Genomic DNA, 14153 nt, shown 5'->3' with positions numbered 1-14153 from the left:
GTCACAGACCCCCTGGAATAGGACTGGCCCCTCCTCCGAGCAGCTGCCTGGAAGCCAAGGCTGCAGGTGCCTTGCCTCTTACTTAGAGGAAAGGAGGACACATATATGGTCAGCCCCTTGTCTCTGTAGGACAGGGGCTCAGCCCCAGGAGGGGCGTGTGGCGATGGATCCCCAGGAGAAAGAACCCGGTGTGATTCCTGCATGAGACACAGCACAAACCGCCTATCTCCCACCCGCCCCTGTGCCCCCACGTCCTGTTCTACCCCAGACAGAACGAGCCCTCATCTCAAACCAGCCCTCCGGTCCCTGGAAGTTCCCAGTCACGGCAGATGCCTTTCCAGCCTCATCCTGAGCTTTGGCCTTTTATGAAGAGCTGGTTCCCCCCGACCTCTCCCATCGTCTTCCCTCCAAGTGTTCCTGAGTCTCGTTTGCCCAGCGAGCTTCGGAGCTCTGACGTGAAAGCGTTTGGGGGGGGGGGGGGCGTGCAATGCTGGCCATCAGCATGTGCTGAGCTGTGAGTACCAGGACATTGGAGCATGTGGTTCCCAGGAGCCTCACCAGCAGCTGATACAACTACACCATTAAAGAGGCTTTAATTGGCAAGCAATACCAACTTTGGGTTAAATATTTTTATAGGGCTCCCCAGCTTCATGTTTACTTTTTTAAATACAATTTAGTACATTAAGAACAATAACAGAGTAACTGAGAACCAGAGAGATGGATATAAGCACTACATTAACTCTCCTGTTTTTCCATTACCGAGAATTAAAATGTTGTCTTTGATGCTCTCAGAGGCTGTTACTTGTCTAATCCAAGCGCTGCTTGGTTGTAAAGCTTTTTAAGCCAAGTAAGAGATGGCTCGGGCCCTGAATTGATCGCCCTCTCCTGGCACGCCCGTTCTTCACTCCTCTTTCACTGGAGATGAAAGGAAGATTTCCCGATAGATGAAGGCTAGAGTGTTTGCCTAACGACCAGGGCCAGGGCCGGCTTCTGCTGGGAAATGGGAGTGGTGCTTTCTGTTTTTGCAGAAAGGATTGCTTTTTGTCTGCCGTCTCCCCAGCCAGCAAGCTGTCAATAAGGTTGGTTCAGTAGCTTAATTAATAACCGAGGGGTCACCGTGTATGCAGTGATCCACCGTGCCGTTCCCTGCGAAGCTGCCTGCTTCGGGCCGGGCCCCTCCGCGAGAGAGCTAAAATGAGGTTGTTCGTGTGAAATGTTTCATGTGGGCCTTTGGTAAGCACACGCAGGTGAGTACTGGGCGTATCTGAGGCTTTATTTGGCATTCTTGGGCTCCACTTTAAGGCTTTGTGCAAGTCACAGTCGGACGGCCATCTCGTGAAACCGCCCTAGAGAGCGAGTTTAATGGCAAGGGAGCAAGGATGAACACCAGCTGGGAGCACTTCGGTGGCTTCCGTTACTGCCCACAGACCTTGACACTGGAAGGGCCCGGGAATCGTAGCCCTGCCTGCTGCAGACAAGCACGGGCCCCACAGAAGCCTCAGTTCCTTCTCTAAGACGGCGATGACGTTGCCGCCCCCCAGCCCGGCCAAGCGTGACCCCCACCTTCCCAGCACCTGGAATATTCCCTGTGCTCCCTAGAGGTGACCTGTGGGGTTGAGCCTCCAATAGCCTCTGAAGTTCTCATCATTTGGTTTTGATTCCACATGCTGTGTTTCTAGGCAGCTTGCCTGGTCTCCCCATTGGGATGAATGCTTCCTCCTTGGAGCCCCCACTTCATGTCACTTTTTATTGCCATCCATATGCACCTTGCCATAAGCAGCCTGGAGCCTGACAACAGGGACCTGCCTCCCTAGGCATCCAGAAGGCCCCATGGACTGGAATATACTGTGCGCCCAGCCTGGTGCCAGGCCTTGAGGACATGCCGAGGGCAAGCATGGCCTGCGCTCCTGGGTTCAGGCTTCTGGGGAGCAGAGCACTGGCTTGTGGACACATGTGCACAAATATTCGCACAATTAAATGGCTCAGGACATGATGCACAGGGGATCTGCAGACAGTGAGTTTCCGGATTCTTCCAGGAAATGTGGTGCTGCCTTCCTGGACTCGATGGCCTTTGTTGGAGCTGTGGGGGGGGGGGGGGGGGTGTCACCTTTGGAATGAGAGGCTCCAGGGACTCAAGAATCTTCGACCTGGAACCTCCAGACCCAGGGGTCCCAGGCTATCAGACCGGACTGCGGACACTGTGACCCTGGAGGGAGGCCCTCTTACATGGCCTGGCCCTCCCAGGAATATGCTCCCTTTAAAACATATACTTAACATTCAATTTACCATCTTAGCCATCTTTGTTTTTTGGGGTTTTTTTTTTGAGGAAGATTAGCCCTGAGCTAACATTTGCTGCCAATCCTCCTCTTTTTGCTGAGGAAGACTGGCCCTGAGCTAACGTCCGTGCCCATCTTCCTCCACTTTATATGTGGGATGCCTACCACAGCATGGCTTGCCCAGCAGTGCCATGTCCACACCCGGGATCTGAAGCGGCGAACCCCGGGCCACCGAAGCAGAACGTGCGCACTTAACCGCTGCGCCACCGGGCCGGCCCCTTAGCCATCTTTAAGTGCAGGGTTCGGGGATGTTAAGTACATTCACACTGTCGTACAGCCAACCTCCAGAGCTCTTTTCATCTGAATTCAGCTCGCCCTCTTAGGGAAGTTCTGCAGACGTGAGCCCCCCAGCTCTGGATTTCCACCTGCTCTAGCAGGTGGCCTTCTGGTCGACTTGAACTTCCTACAACAAAATTAGTATTACCGGCTTTTAAAATGGTTATGCTTCAGTTCAGCCGTCTGAGCGCGGTCAAGAGCTGAAACAAGCGGAGGTGGGTGCCCCACTTCAGGGCAGTGGGGTCTCCGTAAATCAGCGACGTGTTCCTACAACGTCATTCTCTAAAAGGTGGTCTCCCGGCAGCCGTGACTTTGACAGCCTCGGATTTGACTAATTCAACCTTCAAGATAATGGCAAGAAAGCATGTTTTTCTATCCATGATTTCTTGATACTTTTTCCCTTGAAGTAAAGTTTATCTTTTTTGTTTCCTGGACACTCAGTTTCTCCCAGTCTTGCTTTTCTTCTCTGTACAGCTGGGCGTGCCAGGCCTGTCCTGCTCACCTCCCAGGGTTCAGGGTCCACTGTAGAGCTCTGTGGTCAAGATCAAGACAGACTAATGTTCACATCCCAGCTCCGTTAGCCGTGGACCCTGGGCCTGAGTTTCACCATATGTAAAATCGTCTGCATGGCGCCTGGCACGGCGGGAGTCCTTGGCGGACTGTAGCTGTGATCAGGATTACTGATGTTGGTTTATTTGCTGCTAAAATGGGCCGGTGTGAGGGGCTGCCTTCATTCCACATGCTTGGGCCTTGATAAGCTCTCTGAAGGCGGGACCCGTGCCCAGTACCTCTGTCCCCCCGATGCAGCCAGGATGGTGGTAGATACGTAATGTGCTCTTACTAAATACTTGTTCAGAGTTAATTCAGGATTTCCAAAGATGATCAACACTGGATTATACTCATTCTCTCTGACTATACCGTATCGCTTTTTCATAACAAAAACAGCAGCAGCTGATAGAGCGGCCCCCTTTTTGAGGACCCCCCCAGATGTTAGTGGTTTTAGGTCTTTTCTTGTTGGGGGAGGAAGGGCAGTTCTGTCTCTCTGGGGAAAGATCCTCCGGTTCTCTGGTTGAGCCGGCCCAGCCCCATGCTGGTGAGGGGCAGAGGCCGGCCAAGGTCTCTCCATGTGGTGTGTGGACTTCTCCTCTCTCCTTACACTTAACTTCTGTGTCGGTGCCTTGCCCACTACCTCAGGGCCTGTTGCTCACTACCCAGGGTCTCTGCAGAGGCTCCCCGTGTGGAGGTGGTGGCCCCCTGACTGTGCCACTTTGAGGGGCAGGATGCGAGGCTCTGCTGGTCAGGGTTGCTGATTGCAGGAGCAAACAGCCCCCAAATCTCAGTGCTAAGCACGAGAAAGAAGCATTTCCCGTTACAATGTGACATGACTCTGGGGACAGGAGGACTCTGCTCCATGCAGCCATTCGGGGACTCAGACTTCTTCCATTCAGCAGGGCTGCCATCCCACCTCCTGTGTCTGCGGGGGTTCAGGACAGGACAAGTCCTGATACCCTGAAGCATCCGCTGTGTGTGGTGAATGCCTTCTCTCCTGTGCACCACCCTCAGGAGCACTGAGAGATGGGCACTCCAGGCATCTACTGTGGGCGCAGTCGCATGGGGAAGCCCTGCTAAGAAGGCCTATGGGGTCTGCGCCCTCTGGGGCCTCTGAGTCCTCCCCTGGGTAGTCCATGTCACGGTAGGAAAGGGAGGTGCTGAGGGCCAGGCCTGGAAGTGGTAGACAGTGCTCCGTCCACGTTGCGTTGACCAGCACGTGGTCCATGCCCACCGGACTGCAAGGGGCGCTGGGAAGTGTAGTCTGGCCATGCCCCCGGCAGGGAGGGATTGGAGTGGGCGGGACGAGGCTCTGTTTCCCACGCGGACTTTCACGGTTCTCCACCCGCCCCTTCTCTCAGCTTGTCGCCTCCTCTCCCCTTCAGGCACCGGTCAGCCTGCTTCCCCCCTCTCTGCAGCCCTGAGGCCTGACCTCCCTCTGCCCTGCTCTGTCGTTTGCCATCTTTCCACCTGAGCGTGTTGGGGTCCTAGACATGGCCTCATGGACGTGGTCAAGGTCACAGGCAGGGTCACAGGCATGGCATTTGTTTTCTGTTTCTTGTACTTTTTCTTGGGGGGCGGTTGAGAGAAAGGGGCAAAAATATTCTACCATCTTGGGATCCCTGGACGCTTCTGCCTCCGTGTTCTCTCGTGTTTAGGCTCTTGGGCTCGGGACCCTAAGATGAGCGGGTCTTGGCATCAGGCTGGTGCTATCAACAGAACCCTTTCTCTGAAGGAGACCAGATGCGGAAACAGATCACAGGGTTGCCGCTCTGGCCGGTGCTGGGCCGGAGCCCAGTGCCCTTCCTTCTCCTCCTCCTCCCCATCCCACAGGCCCACGAAGCCCCTTCTATTGTCCCCTCCATTGCCTCCCTGAAAGGGGGTCACCCAGGTCCTACTGGAAGGCCAGCTTTGCTGAAAACCTCCCTGCCTCCAAAGTCAGCAAAACGTTTGTGCCTGTGCGTGTCCACACAGCAAGGACGCCCATTCGGCCAGCAGGTGCCTGCTCTGTGCCAGGTCCAGCAAGACGTGGGAGCACCCTGAGGAGGAGTTGCTGGGAGCTGGGGCCCTGCAGTCTCCTGGGTCTGTCCCAGGACGCACACCCGAGGGGAGGGGCTGGGATGGAGGAAGCCCCTTCCCAGGCTGACAGTAGTGCCCCCGTCCTCTTCTTGTGGCTGTGTGGCTGCACTCGTCACTCTCCCTCATCTGGTCCCCTCCTTTCCATAAACGGTTGTCATTTCAGGCAGAGGAGGTGCTAGGAGCTGGCATTTCTGTGGGATCTGAAAGGATGGAACTCGGATGCGTTTTGAGGCAAACTGGTGCTATCATTCGGGTGGGAATTTAGTTTTCTGGGAGGTGAGTGGACCTGAAAGGACTGATCCTGGCCTCTCAGAGCCTAGAACTTCACAGAACGAGGCCTGTTTCCACGATGAAAGGGCAGCAGTGCTAATTGGGAAAGGCGGTGCCTGTCGAAGACGCCTGGGGAAGGCCACGTTCCCAACGCCGTTGCTCTCCCCGGGACCAGCCTCCCCTGGCTGCCCGCGGCAAGATGCGGGACGGGGCCGTCGGACCTGGTCCAAGTGCTGGCTCTGCCTCGAGAGGGGCTGTTTCCTCGTTGGTAATGTGGGACTGATGTGCGTGAAGTGTCTGACCAAACCAAGCCCACAGTCCAGGAACCTTCTTCGGATGGTCCCCCCACCGGGTGCCCTGGAGTTAAGGCTGGGGAGCCTCACGGGGCTGACTTGGGGTTCGCCCCATAGATACCGATGGCACATGCTGATCAGGTCAGTTCCCGCAGGCAGCTGTCTTAGTGTCCCAGGGCTGCCTAACAGAGTGCCACAGACCGGGCGCCTTCAAAGACAGAAATTTGTTATTTTACCCTTCTGGAAGCTGGAAGTCTGAGATCAAGGTGTCGCCAAGGGGTGGTAGATCTAGGCCACTTTCTCCCTGTGTCTTCCCATGGTTGACCCTGTTTGCATGTCTGTGTCCTAATCACTACTTATAAGGACCCCAGTCAGAGTGGATCAGGGCCCACCACATGACCTCATTTTTACTTAGTCACCTCTTGAAAGGCCCTTCTCCATAATCACACTCCAAGGTACGGTCACATTCCGGGGCACAGTCATTCCGAGGTACGGTCACATTCCAGGGTACTGAGGCTAGGACATCAACATGAATCTTGGGGGACACAGTTCAGCCCCCAACAGCAGCTGTCCCGTTCTGCTCGTGGCTGGGCCTTTTTGGCCACATACTGCAAGGTTCGGTGCCGCCCCTCAAAGGACACGTGGACACACTGCCGGTAGGAGCAGCAGCAGTTCTCAGCTGGACAAAGTGAAGAACGAGGCTGACCAAGTTCAGAAGGAGAGCACCTGGGGTCTGGACCCTCTGCGCTTGGGTTTGCTGCCCTGAAGGCCTCAGATGGGAGGTTGGGTGACTGATGGCTCTGCCCTCCAGCTGCTGCCCAGACGACTGGCACCATCCAGGAGTGTGGAAAATACAAAGCCAGGAGAGCAGCGGAACTGATGAAAGGACTGGGAAGTTAGCACAGGAATTACTGAGGTGGACATGTGCAAAGTCTGCAGGGCGTCTTAAGTCGAGTGGGACCCCCGAGGAGGGTGCTGCACAGAGCAGAAGACTTGATGGGCCATCGCTCACCTCCTCCTTCTACCAACACAGAGAGGTGGGACTGCTGGCCCAAAGCCACGCAGCAAGTCTAGGCTAAAAGTTTTGCAGTCCAAAAGTCCTAAGTGAGGGAGCTAGAGGAGGCCAAGAGGTTGTTTAAAAAAGAGCGAATGGACAGAATCAGAGATGGGGTGAAAAGGTTAATAAAAGGATCCTAACGAGGGGACATTAACCAGAGCGGGGAGAGCATTTGGAAATTTGGTCGGAGGAGAGAGTTCAGCTGGGGAGGTGGAGTTTGGAAAGGCATTCATTTCAGGCGTAGAGGTGTGTGTCTACCTTGCCCACAGTCCACCGTCCTGTTCTCAAGACTGGTCTCACATACTCCTGATGCGTCCCCTAGGGGCTCCATCCACAGCCGAGACTTCCCTCTCACCCTTTCTCCAAACTGCGCCCCGTGATTCTTAGCCAGGGCCTGATGTTGCCCGCTCCCCTCCCAAACCTCTCGTGCCTCCAGCCCCACAGTGGGCCCAGCCCGGCTCCCCTCGCCCCAACTGTGCTCTGGCCCCCTCCCCTCCTGTGTTTTGCACGTGTCGGGTCTTCAGACTGTTGGCCCCACTGGGCGCCCTTGCCGTCCACCAGCCAGGTGCCTGTTCACCCTGCAGGGCTCAGCTCTAGTGTCCTCGTCCCCGAGTTCTTCCCAGCTGCGCCCGCCCTTCCTTTTGTGGACAACGGCTTGCTCCTCATCCTCATTCCTGAAGCACCATGGACAGGTTGTCGTGTCCTATCAGTTGGGGGTTCTCTGGGCCCCCACTCCCACCTGTGAGCACCCATCCAGCTTTGCCCAGAGGGCAGGGGCCGGAGGGGTTTTGCTGGTGGCTTTGGGCTTGCTCCAGTACACAGCGCACAGTGGGTGCTCAGTAAAGCTGCCTCTTTGTCTTCACAACGCCCACAGTTCCCCGCATTCAGAGGGGGAACCAGAGCTCCAACAAGTTCCTGACCTGCCCCGGGTCACCCAGAGCGGGCGGTGGAGCCGGCTCTGAGCCCGCACTGCACCAGTGGCCTCTCCCCTAACCCCCGGGGCCGTTCAGTGCCTGTACTGTGCTGTCTGTTGAAAGGACTCGTGCTATTCCTGAGCTCCGCGGGCCCAGTGTGTGTTCCTCTCTGCCTGCCATCTGGCTTGCCGGCTCAGTGGCATGCGTAGCTTTTGGAGAGTCAGCCTCGGGAGCCCACCCAGTGCCGGGGGCCTCGTGGACTCTGAGTTTCCCGTGTGCGTGAGAACTCGCACTCAGGAGGCTGGGTGTGGGCAGGAGGAGGGCGGGCGGGAGGGGCCGCTCCGAGGGGCAGGCCTCGGGGTGACGCCCGGGGAGGCCTGCTCAGAGCAGCTGCTGGCTGGATCTGGCCCCTCCTCGGAGTGCCTGCGGGAGAGCCTAGGACAGATGGACAGACAGGAGGACAGACACCAGCCTGAGACCCCAGCCGCGCCCAGCTGGCTTCTCCCTGTGCTCGTTGTACTGGTCCTCATCTCGAGTCCTTGGATTTGCCGGGCTAGGGGCTTCCGCCTCGGGGCTGGGAGGCGCCTGGCTTAGCGGAGCCTGTGTCTCCCTTGGTGGCCTATCGGTGGCCTAGATCTCGTGTGATCCCTCAACCCCTCAGAGGAATAGGAGCCAGTTTGTCCTCGTTCTAGTGCAAGCTGCAGTTGGAGAGGGGGCCTCCCGGGCTGCAGGATCAGAGCTAGACTGGGTCGGGCGGGGCGTGTCCTCTGCCTGGCCCCGCCCCCTCCGCGCTGGCTCCACCCCCTGACTGGCCCCCGCCCCCTGCTGGCCCCGCCCTTGATCTGCCTTCTCACTCACGCTGCTCCCTCCCTGGGAGACGGATGTCCGGGTTACTCAGAGATTTGCTGGTTTCCGGTTTTTAGGATCAAACTACAGGAAAAGCAGAAAGTCGGGATTGTAAACCCTACCAATGTAAAAAGGGTGGTTTCCATGACTAAAGCTGATGTAGAAGGAAGGAGAGGCGACGCTGGGAGAGGGGAATAGAATAGTGTGATCTTACAGAAAGAATCGAGTTGCTAGATCAAGAAATAGAGGTCTGGTTATTTTTATTTTTGTGTATTTATTTTTTGAGTAGAAAATATATAGTGAGAATTCAACGTTTTGAAATTTCAAAAGGATTTACAGTAAAAACTCTCCAATTAACCCTTGTCCATCAGCCAGCTCTCTCTCCAGCTAATGCTGTCATTCCCTAGTAAGTCCTTCCAGACACATAAACACACACACATTGTTTTCTCTTATTTCCACAAATGGTAGCAAACTCTGCACCTTCTCTTTTTACAGTGTGTGATGGTGGATTTCTGGGTTGTTTATTATTACAGACAACAGGTGGCCGCGCACACAGGTTGTTGGCACAGGTGGGAGTATCTTTAGATAAGTTCCTACAAGTGGGATTGCTGGGTCAAAGTGAATGTGTGTTTGTAATTTTGAAAGATATTGCCAACCTGCCCTATGTAGAAATTTAGAAAAGGAACCTCAAGTATATAATTGAAGTCATAAAGATAACAAGTAAAAACAGTGATATGTGTGTATAAAACTAATAAAACCCGGGAGGGGGCAAGGAAAGAGGAAGTGCCAGGGAGAGCAGGTGACCTGCATTTATTATCTTTCGTAACAGGGATTCTGTACACGCTGTTTAGAATTCATAAATGTGGAAGCAGCTTAAAGTGGTTGCCTCTGGGACTAGGGTGGGAAACATTTTATTGTCCGTTTTTCTGTATGCATCAAAATGATGAAGCCGTGTTCTCGTGTTATAGTTAAACTGAGAAGGGAAGATGCGGTGGTGAGGGGAACGCTGTGGAATGTCTGCGGGTCATGTCACCCAGGATCAGTCTGGGATCCAGGCCTCGTGGGCAGCTGTGGGGAGCACGCTGCTGCACGCCCACAGGGGCCTGACACTTACTGTGAGCACTTGAGACCTCACCACACTCTTAGCGCTAATTCTGGATCCACCCCCCACCGCCAGAGGCGTTTCTCAGAGGGAAAATAGAGAGGGGACTCCCTGAGAGTTTCTGAACCTATTCTAAAGATCAAAACATTGTGGTGCCCAAAATAGAAAAGAACTTCTCATAACACGAGGTCTGGGGGTGCGCTCAGCCTGGCACCTTAGCCTGAAGCTGAGGAGGGTGATAAAGGAGGATTTAACCCTCACATCTTGGACACCCCCCCAGTGGGCACCTGATAAACACCTCATTCCACTGATTTTAAGTTGCCTTTTTTCCCTGCATTTCCACGTTATTGGAGTCAGAACGGATCTTGCAGTGTGAGGGTGCAGCGTCTCAGTTTCCTAGTGGTGGGTCGCAGACTAATGGCCCGCCTTCCCGCGGGGGGTCCAGATGGGCTGAGACTTCTCAGGCACAGCAACGGCCCTGTTTGGGCCTCTCCGGCCCTTGGTGCAGGACATGAAAGGGATGTTCCTCAGCCCCACTCAGTGGCTGTAGGCTGTGGGGAGCCAGACCCTGGGCCAGCCCAGTGTCCCCAGCTGAGCCCCTGTCTTGCAGGTGTAGCTGCCAGCCACCATGGGCAAGCAGAACAGCAAGCTGCGGCCCGAGGTGCTGCAGGACCTGCGGGAGAACACGGAGTTCACAGACCACGAGCTGCAGGAGTGGTACAAGGGCTTCCTCAAGGACTGCCCCACCGGCCACCTGACCGTGGACGAGTTCAAGAAGATCTACGCCAACTTCTTCCCTTACGGTGACGCGTCTAAGTTCGCCGAGCATGTCTTCCGCACCTTCGACACCAACGGTGATGGCACCATCGACTTCCGGGAGTTCATCATCGCGCTGAGCGTGACCTCGCGGGGCAAGCTGGAGCAGAAACTCAAGTGGGCCTTCAGCATGTACGACCTGGACGGCAATGGCTATATCAGCCGCAGCGAGATGTTGGAGATCGTGCAGGTACGGCTCCCGGCAGGCTGGCCAGGCATGAGTGGCTGGAGGCCTGTGGGTTCCACTGCATGCCAGGGTCCCCCCAAGGTGGGCCACCCCCAGACAGTGCTCTGTGTTCACTGTGGCATCCGGTCATTCTCGGCCAGGCCACTATCTGCCCTTCTTCTGTGCACTTTTGAAAGTGAGCAGTTGTCACCTGACCAGCGGGTCCTTGCAAATAGTGATGATCAGAGCCTGTTTATTGATCACTTGCTATCCATCAGGCCTGGACCACGTGCTTTGATCAGTTTTCATCTTCACAACCCTATGAAGGGGGGTCGTTCTCTACATTTCACAAAATCTGAGGCTCAGGGAGGTGATTTCCTAAGAATGAACAGAGCGGGAATTATAGTGATTAAGCAGACTCTTGACCCTTGCAGAAGGCCCCTGCCAAGATCTTTGCAAGCCCCAATACAACCAAGCAGCTTGTATTATCCCCAGGAACGTGCAATTGTAAAGTAAAGTGGAAACATTAGTGATGACAGAATGAGCTCAAGCATAGAAAGAACACCATTTTTTGAGACCTATTTGCCTTCCTGCCTGTCGACAGCTGTGGCAGGTGAGGCTGGTTTCCAGAAAGAAAGCGAGTTTTGTCCACTTCAGCAGGTGCCTGGCTGTGTGATAGAGAGCAGAGAGCCACAGGGCTGCCGCTCCCTGGCACCCCCCACGTCCCCACTCCTGGAGACTGGGGGATTTGGTTCTGGAACTCCTCAGAAGAGGCGTTCTCTACATGCAAGATCTTCAGCGCTAAGTCTCAAGCAAGGGGCGTCAGAGCCACAGGAACTCGCAGACCAGCAGGAAATGCCCTAAGGAGTGACCAAGCCATTTCCCAAATAGGCGGTTTTCATGCAGTGAGAATAAATGACCGCAGTTTTGGGGCCTCTGCAGTCCATTTGTCACTCCTGGCTCTTTGCTCTGTGTGGTGGTGGAAGTCAGAATTCTGCGTCCTGGGACTCGCTTATCCTAGGAGCCCAGGTTCATCCTGAGCTGTTTGCAGGTGGGCATGCCTGACCCTGGCTGAGCAGACTGGCCTGCCCCAAATCTAGAGACACAGGTAGGATCGTTCAGAGCAGTGAGGGGTGGCTGCCTGTCCGGGTGGGATCTGGCTGCTAGGCCCCCAACCGAGTTCCCCAACCCTGAGAGCCCCCTGGCCCTTTGGATGTCTCCTCAGCCTGCCAGGCAGGATGCCGGCTGCTACACCCTTCTCAAAACGGACAGGTGTTCTAGGTCGCGCAGAGCCTCCGAAGGGCTTGACTGGCTTTGGCTGTCATGCTGCAGGCTGCCTGGCCCAGTCCAGGAGGAAGACCCGTCCCAGGAAGATGCACGCCCCGGCAGACAGGTCCCACCCCACAGATGGAGATGGGTGAGGGGCGAGGGTGTGGTAAATATTGGAAACTTCCCTCGAGATCATTCTGTTTTGGTCTTTCGGGCTTTTTTTAATGCCCTGCTTTCAAGGTATAACAACTCTCAGGCTTTTGCTGTTCTTGGTCTGTTGGGTCAGGAACAAGAATCTCGGTCAAGCTGTCTCTGAACAGAATCCCCCAGTGGCACTGCCCCTTCCCCCTCGCATGTTACTCTGATGAGCTGCTGGTCACTGGCCTCATCACGGCCCCTCAGCACACACACGTACGCCCCCCACCACACAGGGCACCTGCCCGGCCGGCCGCTCAGACAGACACACAGAGACGGCTGGCAGTGGTATTGAGCCCCCAGATGGCAGGACCCTAAGACAAGGCTCTCTGTCCTGCTGGAGACACTGGGCCACCCAGTGCCTGTCCTGTCTGGGGTTCTTAAGTGGTTCTCCCCATGGGTTTCAGGGGCTAAGTCTTCTGTGTTTTTAACTGAGGTAACGCTCACAGCTGAGTGTGCAGCGTGAGGGGCTGCACGTTTGTGTCCCCACCACCCTCGGTGAGTTTCAGAGCATTCCCATCCCCCCAGAAGGCTCCCTCAAGTGCCTTCCTGGGCACTGTCCCACCTCCCACCCCCAGATGGCCCCCAGTCTTATGACTATCACAGTGGAGTCGTTTTGCCTTCTCTTGAACCTCGCATAGTGTGTCTGCCTTGCCCAACATGGCATCTCTGGTATTCATCCGCGTTACTGGGAGTAGCCCGGAACCTTCTTCTAGCTGGGGAAGGGTCCTGAAGGCCGGTGAGCATCCTCTCCATGCCCTGCTGTGGGCTGGCTGGAAGCTCACAGCTGCCTCGTCCTCCCAGGAACATCCTGGAACCTCTCAGCACGCGCTTCTGTCTGCCCCTTTTCAGGCTATATACAAAATGGTGTCCTCTGTGATGAAGATGCCCGAGGACGAGTCCACTCCAGAGAAACGAACGGATAAGATCTTCAGGCAGATGGACACGAACAATGATGGTAGGCTTGCCGTGTGTCTGTGCAATGCTGCTGGGAGCAAAGAAGTGTTTGGGGCACTTCCCTCCCCTCTGCAGCTTCTGAGGCCTCGCCCAGTCCACCCCTGGCCTTGCCCATCGGTGCAGCTGGGCTGAGGGAAGAACCGGGACTCAGAGTCAGAGAGACCTGGGCCTGTGTCCTGGCTCTGTCCTCGCGGCATGTCGATGCCCCTGGAGCCGTAGTCCCCTCGGTTCTACACTGCGGGGGACTATTAGCCCTGTGAGCATGTCTAGGGGAGGGGAGGCAGGGGTACTGCTGGCGCCCGGGCCCTGGAGGGGTGGGACCAAGGGTCCTGAGTGGTGGGGAGCTGGGAAGCGGGTTGTGCTTTGCTCACTGCCGTCACTGAGATGGGGGCCCCGGGGCTCTGGTAGGATGTACTGGCTTGCAGAAGCTGTGCCGGGGGCTGTGGGGCCTCCCGCAGCAGCGATGGTGGGTCCAGGAGGGGTGGCAGTGGCTGCGGTACAGGGAAGACGTGCCCCAAGCCCCCTGCTCCGCAGTAGCCCTGAGCTTCCGTGGGATCCACACAAGGGGCTGTAGCTGTGAAACGGGACGGATCTGCGCCTCTCGCGGGCTTTGTCAAGTGCGGTCCAGAGCCAGTCCTGGTTTGCTGTTGAACGTTAGAGAAACGTGAGGTTTAGAAAAGAAAAGAAAATACCCCCAGGGTTGTGCTGGAGATGAAGAAGAAGCTAATGCCCGAGAAAGTGCTCTGTAAACTCTGAAGTGCTGTCCCCAAGTGAGTGAAAGGGCTGAGCCGGCAGGGCTGCGGTTTGCGCTGTGACTGCAGGCAGCAGAAAGCACATCAGACGCGTCAGACAGCGAGGTGACAGTTTTCAGAACACGTTTGCACACACAGCGAGGCAGCCTGGTGCCTGGCATGGCCTTCGGGCTGATAGAAGCGTGGCCTCTGCCCTCCTGGTGACAATTCCCGCAGACCTGTGCCAAGTCTGGCTCCCCCCGGCCACGGTTTCCTGCTCTCTGGACTAGGGATAGT

The 14153-nt window shown here is 55.9% G+C and overlaps 1 protein-coding gene across 11 annotated transcripts in view; it reads left to right on the top strand.

Annotated features, from left to right (window-relative positions):
• The window catches only part of HPCAL1 (hippocalcin like 1), a 121648-nt gene that overhangs the window by 104620 nt on the left and 2875 nt on the right, over positions 1-14153 (top strand). For all 11 annotated transcript variants that reach the window (XM_001503553.7, XM_070236706.1, XM_070236710.1 and 8 more), the window contains 2 exons: positions 10333-10728; positions 13021-13126. In XM_001503553.7, coding sequence (XP_001503603.1) covers positions 10351-10728; positions 13021-13126 — 484 coding nt within the window. In that variant the 5' untranslated portion in view covers positions 10333-10350. The remainder of the gene's footprint in view (positions 1-10332; positions 10729-13020; positions 13127-14153) is intronic.

This window comes from Equus caballus, chromosome 15 (assembly GCF_041296265.1).
Source record: "Equus caballus isolate H_3958 breed thoroughbred chromosome 15, TB-T2T, whole genome shotgun sequence".
NCBI classification, from domain to species: domain Eukaryota; kingdom Metazoa; phylum Chordata; class Mammalia; order Perissodactyla; family Equidae; genus Equus; species Equus caballus.
Note: the sequence above shows the minus strand (reverse complement) of the source record. Positions and strands in the feature narration are given on the sequence as shown.